Source organism: Phaenicophaeus curvirostris, chromosome 8 (genome assembly GCF_032191515.1).
Source record: "Phaenicophaeus curvirostris isolate KB17595 chromosome 8, BPBGC_Pcur_1.0, whole genome shotgun sequence".
Lineage (NCBI taxonomy): Eukaryota > Metazoa > Chordata > Aves > Cuculiformes > Cuculidae > Phaenicophaeus > Phaenicophaeus curvirostris.
Genome location: NC_091399.1, coordinates 18632379 through 18649511, shown reverse-complemented (window position 1 = coordinate 18649511; position 17133 = coordinate 18632379). Strand labels below are relative to the sequence as shown.

Genomic DNA, 17133 nt, shown 5'->3' with positions numbered 1-17133 from the left:
TGAGACGAGCATCGCGCCAGGAAGACATGCACGGGCAAGAAGGAACGCGACAGCCGCCCTGGTACAGAAATCTTTCTCCTGCTGGCGGTGCTCCCACCCAGCCCCACGAGTGACACCGAGAGGCTCCCGGGTGTGGGTTGCCATGGAGTGGCTTCTGTAAGGAGATTAGGGAGGGCCAGCAGCCGAGAGAGGCAGCAGGCACAGGGAGGGTGCCTGCAGCCGTGGCAAAGGTGACCTTCCCAGAGAGAAAGAAGTGCCTCCTCTTCCTTTCCTACAACGAGTTTAACAACCCAGGCGGTTAAAGACAGCAGGAGAGAGCAAGGCATCTCCCAAGAACACCTCCAAACAGCCGTTGGAGACGGGGTGAAGGCAAAAGAAGGTACACACAGCAACTGTACTCTGTGCTGCCACATCCCATCTTGCACGTTAAACCTTTTAGGAGCAACCACTCTGCTCCACTGCTCGTCTAACTCGCTCGCTTTGAATACCCGGTCTTGTTGCAGATCAGCTGGAGCACGCTTAGTGTTGTTGACTCAGGGTCCTGGGCAGAGGAGCGCCTATCTGTTCCAGCGACCCCTTCAAGTTACCCTATTTAAAACAGTTCAATAAACTGATTAAGTGGCTTAGATTTGGCACTTTATCTTCCATAAACACCCCAGCAATGTCATAACGTTGTTGTTTAGATGCAACCACATGCATTTACAAGCACAAGTACGTGCATTTGCAAGCACCAAGGTATATATTTCATCTATTGATAGATCTGCAAAGCAAATAATTGACTTTCACCCAAATCAGCAGCACCCCAATCAATATCGGCAATAATTATACAGAAATAATAGTTCTCTGCGGCTGTAAAGCCTCATCCAATATTCTGAAGCTGTAAGTAACAATGAAAGAAAATGCCTTTTGCAGAGATGCCGCTAACTCACTTCCCAAGATCCAGCAAAGGGGCTGAGTTAACAGGGTCTTTCCTGGATTAGGTGGGAAGGTACTGGTGCAATGAGTGCTGCTGAGAGTCTCTGGTAATCCCAGGGAAGCAGATTACCGTAAACAGGAAGATAGCACAGGCAAAACGTGGGGGAAGGGTTGTTTGTACAAATCTGCTTGTGTTAAACAGCTCCATTAACCACACAAATCCTGTTTTAAATTACAATTCACGTCCGATGAGCAACTTTTTTTTCCAGCTGCTTTTTCTGTCTGCTACTGCACACAACAAAGATAGAAAAGGAATAGACATGAAATCAGAGAAGTCACCAACGGCACCAAAGGAGTCTTACAGAGGTGTACTCCAACATTTCTTTCCACTAGAAAAAGCAGGTGGAGGAGGAGCATACCAGGGAACATTTTAAACTTCTCACCTCTTTTCACATGCTTTGGAGGACCAGTCTTCTGAGCCGCATCATTTCCTTCCAAATCAGAGCCCAGCCTGTGCCCCAAACCACCGACCTGGCAGTGGCACGTGACCGCTACTGAAAAAGATCTCTCCACCACCACCATGTTGCCAGCCCAGTCCCAAGCTGACCCTCTCCTTGCACACCATAATTCAGTAATTTTCCACTACAATCCAAATCTGGGTTGTAAGTCAGGAACTTGAAACCTCAGGTTTTCAGTGGCCGCCCGTGGCACACAGCTGCCTATTAGTCGACTTGTGTTATATTCTACTGTCTATAAGGCATGTAGGATAAAGGGTTAAAATCCTAATTGCTCTGGTTATGAAGCTCTCCTGCTGATTTTGACCTATTTAAAAGGCAACCTACAAAGCACAAAAGACTTTCAATTACTGAGCTTACCAGGGAGAGCACTACATTGCTTGGAAAACAAGCCTGTGGTCATCAATAATCCAAAAGATAAAAAAATAAATGTATATAAATCAAGTACCAAGGAACAGAATCCATAATTCATTTCCTTTACAAAACTGGTGCGAAGGCAAAGAATTCTGAAAAGAGTTTTTTGTCCAGACCAAACACCCAGCTAAAGCCACATCTCCGCTGGTCTTAGGCGAAACTCCATGTCTGCATGCTTCAAATAATTCCAGCACAATACCCGTGTGTTTAGAGACACTCCCCGAGATCAGAAAGTCGAATTCAATACTTAGCCACCTGCAAAGTCACAGGAGAGAGCTTGGACTGTAACGCACTGAACTTTCTGCTCAACGCTGCTATTCGAAATCCCAGCCTTGCTGAACCAGACCCTAACGTCGGCAGCATCATCCGCAGCGCGGGCGGGCTCTGCCAGTGCTGCTGCAGCAGCTTTCCCCGCGCAAGCCTTCATTCTGGAGGCACCACACCCCACTTCGTTTTCCAACTGCCAATTAGCAGAACATCCTATTGCTTGGTCAATGATTCTACAAGTCTAACCAGTTTCATTATTAATATATATATTTTTTTTTAAACCAAACATACGGTAACTTATTTAGCTGCAAGAGCGACTCAGCTGCAATTAAGCACTAGCTTTTTTTTTCTGAGCACACTGAGCCTTCCATGGAGATTCTGGTGTTTTCTTGCAAGGCTCTACCAAAAGCCTCATTGTCTGAATCTTGGATTTGCAAAGCCCTTCCCTGCCCGCCTGCTCTCGCTACAGCTTGTCCAACAGGCACCTCACCCGGTGCAGCCAAAAGGGCTGCTGTGTTTCACAGTGCTAGCGTTGTCCTCGCTCTGCTGTAACCTCGGTCTCCACTATCGGCGTTTCAAAACCTTTTGTTTTGCTGGACTAGAGAAGCTGAACTAATTCAGCTTCATTTCCCTGCTAAGTGATGTAGAGGTGAATGCTATGGGGAGGAGCCTGGGGGTTGCAGAAAAGCACCAGTCCTTACGTGTATTTTTATAAAGTGCTCAAGTGAACTTGCAGGTGGGAGAGAAAAGCCTGGCACCAAAGTGAAGGTTTGTGACAATAGGTTTAACAGCAAGATTTTGTTCAGTTTTCACAGAAAAATGGACCAACTGCATGAAGACTGAAAAAAAAAAAAAAACTGGCTGAAAGAAACGTGTTCACCAAAACATGAGTGAGACGTCTGTCTGGAAACAAACCACTCCTCCCCTTTCCCCACACTCCAGTACGCAGACTGACACAGATACACTGAATGAATACAAGCCCTGAGCGAGTCAAGCCTTAATAACACATTGTGTAACACGGATTTCCATCTTACGTCTAAATCAGGATAAAAATCATCCACCTTTTTTTGAAAACCAGCATCAAATTCGAACAAACAAATACGAAAAGCCCAGCAAGATTCGCATCGTTTATATGATCTGTGCTATTTTCATACTGCAAAAGGAGGGAGGAGTGAGAACTTACCGAAAGTAGAAAAATCTGTCGTTTGGGTAGCGATACCGTTTCACCATGAGGCCCAGAGCCATGGTTACCCTCTTCCCTGTGCCCTGCCGGAGCCCATCCTGAGCAAGCACACAACGGATCCTGCGCTCATCTACCACTATCTGATAATGCCATAAAATGACTTTTAGTAAAGCAGGAGGATTCCCACGTGGCAGTAAATCCCAACAGGGCAAAACCCTCCCAGCTGTCTGCAGAGCTTTATTGCAGTCGCTGAGACCATATGCAGCCAGTCTCAATCATCTTCACTCCCTCACCATAAACAAAACTGAGGCGAGAACTGTCGGTCCGCTTGGAAATGCTCTCAAATTCCTGGCCGCAAACTGAAAATGTTAATTTGGTGTCTCGTTTCAAATGTAATTTTCCTTAAATCTTTTCTCATGCTTTTTAACGTGTTTTATAATATTACTGACACTGCGAAAATGTTAGAGAGAAATGTGTGGGTTGAAGAGCTCAAAGAACGCAGTGGGAAATGGGCTAGAAAAGCTGTGAAAGATGATACAGTAACGTGGTGCCAGAAAGCCTCATGGCAAGGGCTGCTGATAACCTGGTGAGCTGGCCTGAAGAGCTCCCCTCACATCTGGCCTGGGTCACAGCCGAGCAGAGTCTAATTTGTCTCGCATTAGTGCCTTGTGAAGACAAAACTCGAGTTTTCAAGTACAACAGACGGGCCAGAAAACAGCCTGAATCTGGAGCAAGGGGAGCCACAGACTGAGAAGTTGTGGACTTCTACAGGACACCTGGATGCTAACCTGTGCTGGGCTCCTTTCTGGAGGGCCACCGCAGCTCTCCACTCTCCCAATCTCACTCCAATCACACTGAAACAAAGTTAAAAGCCAGGAAAGCCAGGCTTGCTGGTTGCTACCCACCGAAACAGAAAATCTGATTACGAAAAACTCTGCACCTTATCTCCATCACTCCCTCCTACAGCATTCTTGAATCCTTTCTATTTTAAATCAGCTCTAAACAGACAGCATCCATCCTCTGTCACAGTATCCCAGTTCTTGATGTGCACCAGGATAACTAATCCTCCTTACTCCAGTCTTTATAGGTATTTATCTACGAATATCTCCTGTTTCTTAATAGGACCCAAGCATCTCAAAAGCACAAGAAAGCAACATGACAGCAGGCTCCACTTCCTTCTAATCCTTGCAGGGCTTTAATTTATAAAGCTATATAACACTTTCTTTGAAGGTAGGGCTTTCGTATTTGTCAGAGCAAGAAAAGGTAGATGCTATCCGTCAACCTGGCCCTGGAAGCCTGTGCAATACCATGACATCACCTGCTTACTAACTCGTTCCTCATCTTCACTGCTTCATTCCCACATAGTTTCCGAGTGGTTTTTCCTGCTGCCCTACCCACCAATTGAATCTTTCTGGCGCCCTTAGATGCCGAGTGAAACATGGGAGGGAAGGGAGAAATCATTGGCAAGTTTCACTTGACAGCGGAACTAGATTTCCTTTATGGTTTTATTTACAAAATACCATTAGAAAACCAATAGCTCTAACCATAAACTCTCAAAGTTCGTATGTTCAATTGGTGCAGTGTCCGATTAGACCACAAATGCAAACAGAACTCCACTAAACCTTCAATCTTTCCAACAAAAGGTAACTACAAGGTTGTGCAGTGCTGGTATGCTTTCTTTCCAAAACCAACTTATTAGCAATCTGCGGCGCTCACTTGCAGCACATGGCTTCAAACAGAGCTTGAGGTGAGGCTCACGCTCCTGAACAGCAATACTCATTTGCATAGAGATTTATCCCCAAACAAACTTAATCTTGGCTTGCCGTCCACACAGTGTGGCTACTCTCAAACTATCTCCCTTGCCTCAAACCTCTGTTCAGTTCAGCAAATGGACCTCTGAAAGGAGGACAATCACTGCGAGATGCAGTGTTGAAGGCCACAGGAAGAGACTGATGGGATGGAGAGGAAGAAGCCACCACTGGCTTGTCCCCATCTAACATCCTGCACATCGCTGGCTTTCCTGGGCTGTGTCCCCCAAGAACCTCTGCATGGACTCTGCCCCTGGAACTTCTCATTTGCTCCTGGATCTTCCTTTTTAAATCCATGCCAAAGAGCCTCGAGAGGACAGAACAGACCGGCTATGCTTAACGCCATCACCGCACGCATTGTTTTTCATGCTTTGCAAGCAATCAGAGAAAATGCATGTTTCATTCAGGTCTAGTTGACAATCATTCCCACAGTGGCAGGGAACAGGAGGAGGATCTGGTTTTAAAGACAAGGCAGCTTTGCTATGTATAATATCATGTCTTCAACGTAAATTGTAGGGATTAATTCTAGCTACATTTATTGGCTTTCCCAGAACGATAGCGTTTCCCTTACACTGCAAAAGGAAGTATCAGCAGTCCACATTCACCGTGAGCACCGAGTTAAGGAAAGACAAATACATTATTTATGGCAAAGAGATTTTTGCATTACAAAACTCCAAGCAAAGCTGGTTACAAACAATGGTAAAAATAACAGGTACTTTATCACACAGTGACATTACTCAACATGCTTATGCTCACTGACTTGATTTTTATAGCCACATTGGAACCCCGTGGAAACAGGGATTTATAACCAACCCGGCCCCAGAACAGAGTGCGTAGACATTACTGTAAGTACAGGAGCAACCCCATCCCCATCGTTAGTCACATTCAGTAAGCAGCAGCCTTTTCTGTAACTCGTGAAGCTAACAAGACCTCTAACATCCAAAGTCTTGCTATCCCCATGATTTTATGGTGCTGCCTTTCCGATGGAGAAGACAGCACCACTGACTGAAGCAGCACAGCATGAAAGATACAACTAATGAATTCAAGTCAGCTGAAGGAGAAGGGATGATGCACTAAACAATGCAGAACCACCAGAAGCCTCCTGCTGCCTTAAGTACTAGGACACCTATATTTCACTCAGTCCAGTTGTGGTGCCAGGCTACCCTGGTGTGTAACACAGAGTAACATTTCATAAAAAACAGTCAAGAGACTTTACAAATAGTTAGGAAGAACTGTGTGTGAGAGCTTTCGCTTGCCTCATATACGATCCATTCCCAGCCTGAATTGCCAGCCAAAAACTAAGCAAGCAAGAACAAACCAAATAGAGCACAAAGATGGGCAGAAGCTCCTGAGTCTTCCAAATTCCTGAAAAAAAGATCGTCTGTTCATTGTAGTAACGCTGCAGTAACTATACGATCGACCGACATTAGCCAGGATCCTTAACGTGCCAGAACCACACCACGCACCCCTGGACTTTGCCAGCACGGGATGGGCTGACCTGCTTGCACCAACACAGTTCCTCACACTGGCCGCTGCACCCACTGGCAGAGAAGCCTTGCATGCATCAAGGCAAGTTCCGCTAAAGCTGGTCAATCCAACAGTTTTGTATCATAAAATTTCAAGTCTGCAGCTTATTTGTAACAGATGCAGAAAAAGGTATTTTGGTCTATAAGCTTAACCTGAACTTTTTGTCAGCTGTTAAGAGCAGTGCAGGTTTCCAGGCCTGGGTCAACAGTATGTTGAATGCTAAATAACTTCTGGCATACTAAAGTCAGCCTAAAAAACCCACTTATCTGCCCATTTAACAACAAATCCCCTTCTTTGCTCTCGTTCTGTGAGTGCATACACACCCTGCATGTGGACCGTGCACAGTACCTCCGCATGAGGAGAGATTGTTTTGGGAGATGCACTGAAGCTTACCTGTCATCAGCGTTGCGGAGAGATGGGAGACGGAAACTTGTGTTCCTGTCCAGCTTCGACTGACTCTTGGTCCTCTTGATGGATCCCTTCAGACGTTTACTGAAGAAGCCCTAAAATGAGAAGTTGCAGAAGTGAAACAGGGAAAGTGATGCCAGTAATAAATCAATCAATGCTTTGCCACTGAGTCCAGACTCAGCAGTGGTTCCCGCTGGCGGATTGCAGACCGTGCTGCATTGGGATTCCTCTGAGCAGGAAGAAAGGCAAGGCTAGATTGTCAGTGACAGTTACAGTGCGCGATAACATCAAATTACAATAATTAGCACTACTCACATTACAGGTGTTCTTTGATGAATTCCAGCTATCATACAAGAGGGCTCAAACCCCACAATTATCATTTAAGGAGCTGTCTTAGATATCAGTATTTGTTCCTACCTCCTCTTTACAGACCACGTTTTTAATTTCTCAGCAGATTAAGAACATGTCTTTTATTATGAGCTTCTATTGCACCCACAGTTGTCCTTTTTAATTTAGAGCAGGTGAGCCTGACAACAATCTGTAATGTCAATAGTCTCACTAGCCAGAACTGAATATCTGAAGAGATTTCATATACCAGTGACTTCAGATACCAGCCCCTGAAGCTAAACGCAACTCAAAAACCTACCTGCAATCTTCAAGTCCTCTGTCTCCTGAACTACAGTTGTTTCCCAGCACCAGTAGGCCACAGACATTTCTCCCTAAGATCTCATGTCAATCTCCCCTCTTTCAGCTTAAAACCATCCCCCTTTGTCTTGTCTCTGCCCTCCCTGATCAAGAGCCCTTCCCCAGCTTTCCTGGAGCCCCTTTCTGTCCTGGAAGCTGCCCTGAGGTCTCCACGCAGCCTCCTCTTCTCGAGGCTGAACAACCCCAACTCTCCCAGCCTGTCCTCATATGGGAGGTTCTCCAGCCCTGGGATCACCTTCATGGCCTCCTCTGGACACACTCCAACAGATCCGTGTCCTTCCTGTCCTGAGGACTCCGGAGCTGGATGCAGGGCTCCAGATGAAGTCTCACGAAGGCTCCATCATCCTTGTGCTTCCCCTCTCCATTGATCCCCCCTTAAGCTTTCCTTTCCCAGACAAACAAGCCCTCAGGTTCGGGGACTGCCTTTGAAAAAACCCCATCATCGATAGATGCTGTTGGACTTCTCCTGGGGCCACTGTTGGAATTCAAGTCGAGGATGCACAGCCCTTTCAAAGGCACCTTCATCTGCTCTGGCCTCTCAGCATAAAAGGGAACAAACTCAGCTACAAGGATTCAGACCTGGTGGACCCTGGCTTCATTCCAGTACCTCTCCGGCTATTCGAATTACAAACACGAAATAACATGTTTTTCTCCCCTTAAGGGCAAATAAGACAGACCTGACCCAATTCAGCAAGCATCCAGAAGTATTTATACCAAATCATTCAAAATCCCACTCAGAGCGGGACTGTGAATATTCATTTTTGTGTGCATGTACATTTTTAAATTGGCATTGCTTTGACGTTAGTGAAACATGTTCTCGGTTTAATTGAACATAATCTATTCCCTAATGAAATAAATATGCTGTCTGGGGTTGAATAAGGCTATCCAGAGTTAACCATACAGAAAAACCCCAAACAAAATTAGGGTAAAGACATACTTAAGGATAAAAATTATTCAAACAAAGAAAGTACTTGTTGGTTATTCACATTTGCAATATTTGCTCTCTGCCCCTCACTGGCAGTTCATGCAGGGCCAGTGCTTACAGATGGACAACCTGGGAGCAGCATGAAAAATTCACACGTGCCAGAACCGAGCAGAGCTTTTCGACTTCCATTGGCCAAAAGAAATGCTTTTAAACACTGAATGCAGATATCAAAAAGATGTAGTGATGAAGAATAAACTTCCACCTGCAACAAAACGATGCAACTCTAAGTTTCATTTCCTTATATGAAGTGCCAGTGCTAATAACTGTAGCTTGTACTGTTAAAAAGACAAAACAATCTTTACTTTTTTTCTTATTGCCTAGGTATTTCTCTTAAATACTTATTCCTATACAAAATACACTGCTCTTTGGTTCTTATGCCTAAATGCATTGAAGTGTCTGAGCTTTAAGAATAATCATGGAATGTTTTTAAAATCAGTGGAAATTTCAGTGGTTAAACAAACACCCTCAGACAAAAAGATGTAAACTCATTACACAAACTGTCAGAAATTATGAGACTATGTTCTTACTAAAAAAAAAAAGTGCAGAATATTTGGTAGGACCAATTTGCTAGGATGCAATCTGAAAAGATCAGTACCGTGTAAATACAGTTATTTTAGGAGGAGTCCAGTGAGACTATAACTGTAGAAGAATTGTGCTTTAATCCCTCAAGGGACAGATTTGATGGTCCATATCTAATGGGAGAAAGCTCAGTGCAAATTCCCCTCAGAACCACAGGTTTAGGGCAACAGGGGTGGAAAAAGAAGACAGAGGGAGAGAGTGCAAGAGCGCACAAGCCTGGACTCAACTGGGGATGTGGAATAGGTTCAGAGCACGTTTATCATCTCAGCTAAAAGCATCAAACACTGGGGTACGAAATCCCAATGACACAACATCTAAAAATAATGCAAACCCACTGAGAATTCTACTCATCTCATTTGGAAGTTAAGCAACTCATCTCTCTCACTCTGCCAAGAAGAAATCGCCACAGGAAGAGCGATAAATTCAGCAGGGTTTGTAACTCCATCGCTGCGCAGGGAAAGCACAGACACTCGGACCCCCAAGGATTTTAAATTCAAGCTGCCCTGTGCTCGGGACGGCTTGGGCTTTCGGAAATGCTCAATCCATGCCAAAGATGCCAACTGTCCGTCCTTAACCTCAGCGGAGCAGCATGAGAACCACCCGATGAATCCCAGGGCAGCCCAAGTATGAGACACTCAACTCAGTGCCTGCTGCTCCCTGCAGACGCCCCGATTCCTCACCGTGGAGAGAACAGCCCATGCATAACAAATAATGATTGTCTCCGGTGTTTTGAAAGCAAAAGGTTAATCCAGCCATGAAATAATAAAACCACAGACGTAACTGCAACACGAAGTATCCATCGAGGAAATGCAATGAGTGAGTGGAAGTTTTGAAGCACAAAACCTAGGGGTGGCAATGAAGGTTCGTTTAAATTAAAAGCTGTGGTTTGCAGCACTGTTCCCCTCATTAGGTGTTTCTGGGGGCACACACACTGCCTTTCAGAGGCTTGCAAGGCATATTTAACATGTTTAACTCTCGATGAGGAGCACTACTGCATTATTAATAGCAGCAGGTGGGTAACTTCATTTACAGAGCGATGAGACTTGCTCTCTCTGAGGGGAAGGACTGGATGGGTACAAAGACAGCACTAGAGGGCTACGGACGACAGCAGAATGGCCTCCCAACCACCGCACGCTGTTAGCACACCATTTCTTAAGTTGCTAACAAGCAGCTATCGGGGAAAAAACTCCTTGTAGCCAAGTGAAAAATGCTCTCCTGTGCCCGTAAGGATGTAAAGCCATGGGAAGCAAAGAAGCAGGGGAAAACAGTCAGTGCATAAAACAGAAAGAGAAAACTAGCAGGATATTCCAGGGATTAGGAGCAAATATGGTGAAGTTCACTACCCCCTGTAGAACCACAAACCACCAACGTAACTAGCGAGGAGGTGGAGAAGTTTGCTTATGAGCACGGTAACACTCATGACTAAAATATTAGCAATGCCCGCCTCTGAAAAGGCTCTCAGCCATTTGCACAGCGGAAAAGCAGATGAAAACAACTATACCGACACCTTGGTGGCGATAAAAAGAACAAGACGGCGACTTACAGCAGTCAAATTCTACCAGCAACCCATCCAAAAAGCCTGGCACTAAGTCACTGAAAAGGTGGTTTGTGCACAGGCAGAGAACAATAAAAGCCATGTTAGAATGTATGAACAAAGGATAAGGCACAATAAAAGTGAAGTGGTATTATGTAAATCTGCCTGAGCTTTCACACTAATGCACCACTCTCTTCTGATCTTCTCATCTCAGCAAGAAAACCAGAACAGAACCAAACTCCAGAAGTATAAACTGATTAAAGGCAGACAAGAGGGGGATTTACAAATGATATATTTTAAAGACTGACTATTTATTTTAGAAACAAAAGCAAGAAGGGATTAGAGCTGTATCAAACAAATAGAATGGAAATTACCTAAGCTTCTCATGCGCCCTCTTACATAAGAAAACCAAGGGGCAATTTACCATGAGAGGCAGCACATTTCACTGATTGTCAGGAGCCCTTTTCCAACGCCAGCTATAAATCAGCCCGGAGAATTCTCTACCACAAGATATTATACACATTTTTTTTTCAGCAAGATTAAAAAGGGATTATGTGTTTATATAAGGAAGAATAACATATGTAGCTGCATTAGTCAGGTTTAAAAATAACAAGAGTGAGCAATTATCATGCTCCAGGACACAAGCTGATCAACAGCAAGGATCAGGAAGATATTTTTCCCCTGGTGGGACAGCACTGCAGATTTGGCCAGATAACAATTCCAACTTTCCAATGAAAAATTGTCCACTGCCACAGGAGGGATGCAGAATAGGATGAACAAATTTAAGAACAGCAATGAGAAAAGCAGGGAAATGGAGAGGATACTGCAACAGGAACACATTGATAATGTATCTGTTAATAAAATGTACCATAAGATTGCAGGTACACTGCGTGATAGGCAGTTGAAGGAATTGCATTTCCAAATCACTGGGAATCATACTTAAAAATGCATGAAGAAACAACAGCTACCCGATAGCCGGGGAGAGCCACTTCAGCTTTTGAGATCCCAGTTCAGCAAGGTTTTTGGCACAGACGCGATGGGGAGTGGAGCCTGGCTGCCTTCGTGGTCGCTGCCAACACCAGGCACCAGCGTGGGAACAGAGCATCCTTAAAACCCCCTGTCCAGGCATTAAGAATAGAAGTGAGAAGTCTGTCTATACAACAAGAAAACAACGGTGATAAACCATAAATATCATACGAAACGGGTCATTGGAGTCTATCAGACTTTTAATTAAACAACAGTTTGTCAGCAAGCCGGTGAGGTACGCGGAGAGGCGATGGCCTCCAGCCCACCTCGCCGTGATTCAAGAGCTGTCAGGAAGGAGGCAATCACTCCTGTGACCCTGGCTCTCCAGTCCTCTGGCACACAGACAGTAAGCAGCCCAACACTGCAGAACGCTTTTCTGATAAACCAACGAGCATCCTAATTAGAAAAATTAATGGAAATGAGCTTTGTCAAAGCTGGTAACACAAACCTGAGAAGTGGCTGCAGGAATATCTAAATAGAGTAATTACAACAAGTGATAAGGTATCAAGGTAGAAGAGAGGGTCCAATGGGATGTGGTAGGGATAGTGGCATGCCTGCTTCTGTTTAACATCTTTGTTAATGATCTGGAAGAAACGTTAAACAGCACATTAATTACAGGGAGCTATATTAAATTAGGAAGTAAAGGGAGGGCTAGGGAGGACAGAGAAATAACACAAAGGGTTGTGAGCAATTAGAAACTGATAACAGGCATTCCTGTGAACTTTAGTACCAGAACTTGGAGAATCAATTGAAGGGAATTAAAAACAGGAGAGCAAGAGAAGTGATAAAAGAGCAAGAAAGACCGATTTGCAGAGGGCACATTAATTAAACTCTGCAGAACTTTACAAGCTGTGATTTGGAGGTGAGGAATAGAATGAGTCAGTATACATTTAAACCCTATTAAACCAAGGACAGCTGGAAAATGATCCATGTTTAACACTATATACGTTCATAGTTCCCGTACATCAATTGCAGGGGATAAAGTCAAGTTTACACCGAACTTGAGCAAAATGCTCCTGCTGTTGAGGTTCCGCAGACAGTGTCACATACTGGATATACCCATCATCTGACTCAATGCCAAAGCTTGATGTAATGAACAAATCTGCTCTGGCAGGAAGATATTGTGAAGGTTACAGAGCCTGTGAATGGTATCACCTCAGAATAAAGACGGGGATGAGAACTTGGTGAGTGTCCTGGAGACAGTCAATCATCCATTTTGGCCTTCTGACACAAACTTTATGGAGTAATTCCCAGCATACCTACACCCTCATATCACAGCCAAATGATAAAAAAATCAAAGCTGATTCAAACAAATGTGTTACGGTAAGAAAAGAGTGGAACACGGAAGGAAAATGTTAATCTTACAGTAGGGAGGACAGGTTTGAGCACAGGCAGTTTTTCATGAAGGATGTTGCGATGCCTCACGCTAAAGTAAATCAGCAACTCCATCTCTGCATTGGCGCTGTTGCAGAATTAAAAATGTGTACTTGTACGCTGTTAGGTCACACGGCCAGAAGAGATCAGACTCGTCCTAACCTGGCAGCATGACGGTAGCAGAGCAGTGCTCTGGAGAAGCCACAATCTTGCTGACTGCATAAAAGATGAGGCTGGGCAGCCACGAGATCTCATCAAGCTTTGACCTTCACTTATGCTGGCTGCATTGTCTTCTGTTCCATTTAGCAGTACTCTTAAAGAGCAGAGAGGCAGACAGTGTTTCTATAGATCCAATTATATCCTCAACTAGAAACAAACCAAGGAAGGCAATGTGGAAGTTTCAGTCTTCCCATCGTATGGACGCAGATATACTATGAACATCATTTTATTTATTTCAAAGATACTTATTTCTTTGCACTAATTCTTGCTACTTTCCTTTTTTTCTTTTTCTGGAATAGCCAGCAGACTTGGATAAATCAGATTATTTCTAATAATAACTCACGAACAACCCTACCCCAAAGAAGCAAAAATTGGAGAGTGCAAGGTGAGTCTGAAGAGGGGTTTAGCAATTCCTCTCTGCCCTGCCACTGCAAGAGGGTTGAAGATTTTGATGATTTTATGTTTACCCCAGTCCCTCAGTTCCAACGGCAGAGCGATGAGAGAATATGGTAGGCTGCCGCAGCGCTGCCGGGGCTCAACAGTAGGGAACGGGATGCACTGAGACGGAGACGCTCTGCCAGGACATCGTGTGTGTGGGAAGGGAAAAGCTGGTTCCTCGCCCACCTATGCGTCACGATGCCTACTTCTAGCCAGTTCCTTCTGCCTTCCTATTTGTTCAGTCAAATAATATTCATTATTAAAAATATGACTTTTCCTAGCCACGCGTATCTATAAACAGCACACATCTGTCTGCATGTGAGAAGACACACACACTTCCTCACTTCCTCATCTCAGTTTTCCTACCTTTTGTGCCCTTCCGTTCTTTAAATATTCCTCCCAGATACGCTTGGAAAACACCAGAAGACAACTAACACAACTGAACCTAGACGGAGACTCGTGTTTTAACTGCAGACAAGAATATATGGGGAAGAAAAAGAAAGGAGAAGCCCCCAAAGCTCTTATCTCGGTCTGTATGCTTTGTGCTGCGCAATGTCAGCGTAAGCAGAGTCCGCTTCATTCCCCTTGGTGGGAGACAACCACGGCGCGCACGCTGGGCCACGTAGTGGCTGGTCTGGAGAACCAGTATGTTCGTAACTACTCAAATGTTACCTTTCACAACGTTACTTTTACAATGGTAAATTTAAACACTTGTCTGGAAGGCAGATTTCCTGAATTTTACGTGTCAGCCCTTGAGAATAAATCCTCCATTGACCACTGCCACTGAAGAGGCTACTTAAAAAATGTCTCGTCAAGGAAATGTTCACTTAAAGGCTATTATGCCGATATGAATCAAAATTCCAGATGCTAAGCAAATGCCAATTAGCAGAATTAAAAAAAACAGATGCCTTGCTCTGAGCAAGTACCACTGCCTGGTGTTCGAAAGGAAAAAAAACCTGTACAGAACATGCTGGAAGCCACAGTCCTATGGAGAAGACAGCTTTTAAATAGCTTTTCGGAGAGGCAAACTTAAAAAGCTGTAAAAGCAACTTATTATGAAAGTCTCAGCATAATTTTCCATCAGTATGGAAGAAGGTTAAGCCGTCCCCTGCCTTAAGCTGCTTTTCCGTTAGAAATCCAGGCAGTGAGTAGAAGAGGGATGGCACAGAGTCAGGTCTGTGGAAAGACGACCGAGGCAGCGCTACCCTGCAGCTGCCTCCAGCCCTCCCACCTCAACCCTAGGCGTCAACGTTTGGAAGAACAAAAACGCACGTTCTCTTATTATTAATCCCCGTTATACGCACAATAAATCCCTGTCAAATGAAGATGGGCTCACACACACAAATTTAAAGCCATTACAAGCCCTGCTTGTGCCTTTCGCTTGGGAGCTCTCTCAGGCCACTGACCCGGGACCTCCACAAGGCACCCAAGCCACCCGAGAGCTGGGAAAACCTCAATATAAATCAAAGGGAGAAACAGGATTCTTCGCCTTCTCCTCACCCACCTATCAGGTGTGTGCCAATCCACAGAGCTAACAGGGTATTTTATTTCAGTACTTCTGGCTCGAGCTCATCTGTATTGTTAAGCAACTTCTAATCACAGCTTGCTGCTCTAAACAGATCAGAGGTTGGCATGTTTTAAAGCAGGATGATCTCAGCCCCCACCTGCACCGCAACCTGCTGAAGAGTAACAGCACAGAAACAGGTTATTCAGGGCAAAAACTACAAAGCCAGCAGCCTCGTCCCTGTGAGAAAGGCAGGAGGGCGCGTTGTGCTCCTGGGTACGCAGGTGGCCAGGTAGACAAAGCAGCACAACACCAGCCACACGGGGCACAAATAGCTTCCAGGCTTCTTTGCTGGTTTGCGCCCAAGTAAGGCAGCCGTGTCCTGCTTCCTCAGCCTATATGCTCGAGCCCTAAAATCCTGATACGCTGCCTGGGGAAACGAGAAACATTTCTGCAAGGTTCTTGTTTTGAAAGCGAGTGGGAGCTAAGAAGTATTAGAGAACTGTAAGAGAAGAACTAGAGAAACACTAAAAAGTTACTTAAAAGATAGGATTATCATTAAAAGAATTGTACACAAATGAGGAACAAAGAAAAAGTGAGGCATATAAAATGAAGAACAGAAATAGCAATCAAACACTTCGGATATGCAGCTTGCGGTTAGTAGACAAAGACTACAACAACGCATGTTTGCGTCTAAAGGCTGGGGCAATTACTTGTAGAGGAAGACAAAGAAGAAAGAGTACTTCTTATAAACAAAGATGGGAATAGCTAGGACTTTTGAAGGCTCTTAGAGTACAGAAATCCTCCTGGGACTGTGTGGACCATGGGCTCGGCATAAAAATCCCAGACCCTGATGTACTAGGATATTCTTGTGACATCTTCACATGCAACCAGACCACGACCCTTGTTCCCCCAAGCACCACTCAGAAAACAGGTCACTGAAGAGATCAAGGGTAGCGCACAGACTCACAGAACAGCCATGGTGGGTTGGCATCTCCAGAGATTGCTTAATCCAAGCTCAGGCTCAGCCCAGGGCAAACTAGAGCAAGATGCTTAAGGACTCTGTGTCCAGTCTGCTTTTGAATACATCTCCAAGGATGGAGACTCAACAACCTCTCCAAGCAATCCATCCCAGTGTTCCATCACCCTCACAGTGAAAGGACATTTTTTGTATTTCTTATATTTCAATTTGTGCTTATTGCCTCTTGTCCAAAGAGCCCAGCTGCGTTCCCTTTATTCCCTTCCATAAGGTACGAACACACACTGCTAAGATTTCCCTCTGTGCTTTCTCTTCTCAAGGCTAAGCAATATATTCTGCTTTAACTGTTACTCCAGATATTTTCTGAACTAAAGGGAACCGTGATTTATGGTCTTTCGATAGACATTAGAAGCTCTAGTTTTGCTCTGACAAGAAAGCCTTTACAAAGGAAATATTCTTTGCAACGAGGACTGTGACACATCAGAGCAGGTTGTCCAGCGAGGCTGTGTCATCTGCATCCGTGGAGGCTTGCAGCACCTGACTGAAGAACGCCAAGAGCAACCTCATACAAGGTGGTCCAGCTATCCCAGAGGGGGACAGATCAGAGACTTCTGGAGGTCCCTCGCAATCTGCATTATTCTAGGACTCCAAAAAGGGACCGAGTACAGATGTCTGCTATGTTCACTGCTTCTTTGACCCCTTTTTCAATTCCAACAAATCACAAGTTTACAGGCTGTTTTAAACAATGTATGT

At 44.7% G+C, this 17133-nt stretch overlaps 1 protein-coding gene across 9 annotated transcripts in view; it reads right to left on the bottom strand.

The window, feature by feature from the left end:
• The window catches only part of RASAL2 (RAS protein activator like 2), a 176257-nt gene that overhangs the window by 30477 nt on the left and 128647 nt on the right, over positions 1-17133 (bottom strand). For 8 of the 9 annotated variants that reach the window (XM_069862625.1, XM_069862626.1, XM_069862629.1 and 5 more), the window contains one exon: positions 7023-7132. In XM_069862625.1, coding sequence (XP_069718726.1) covers positions 7023-7132 — 110 coding nt within the window. Of the gene's footprint in view, positions 1-3294; positions 3372-7022; positions 7133-17133 lie in introns of those variants that run through there. The other variant, XM_069862631.1, reaches the window with a different exon arrangement.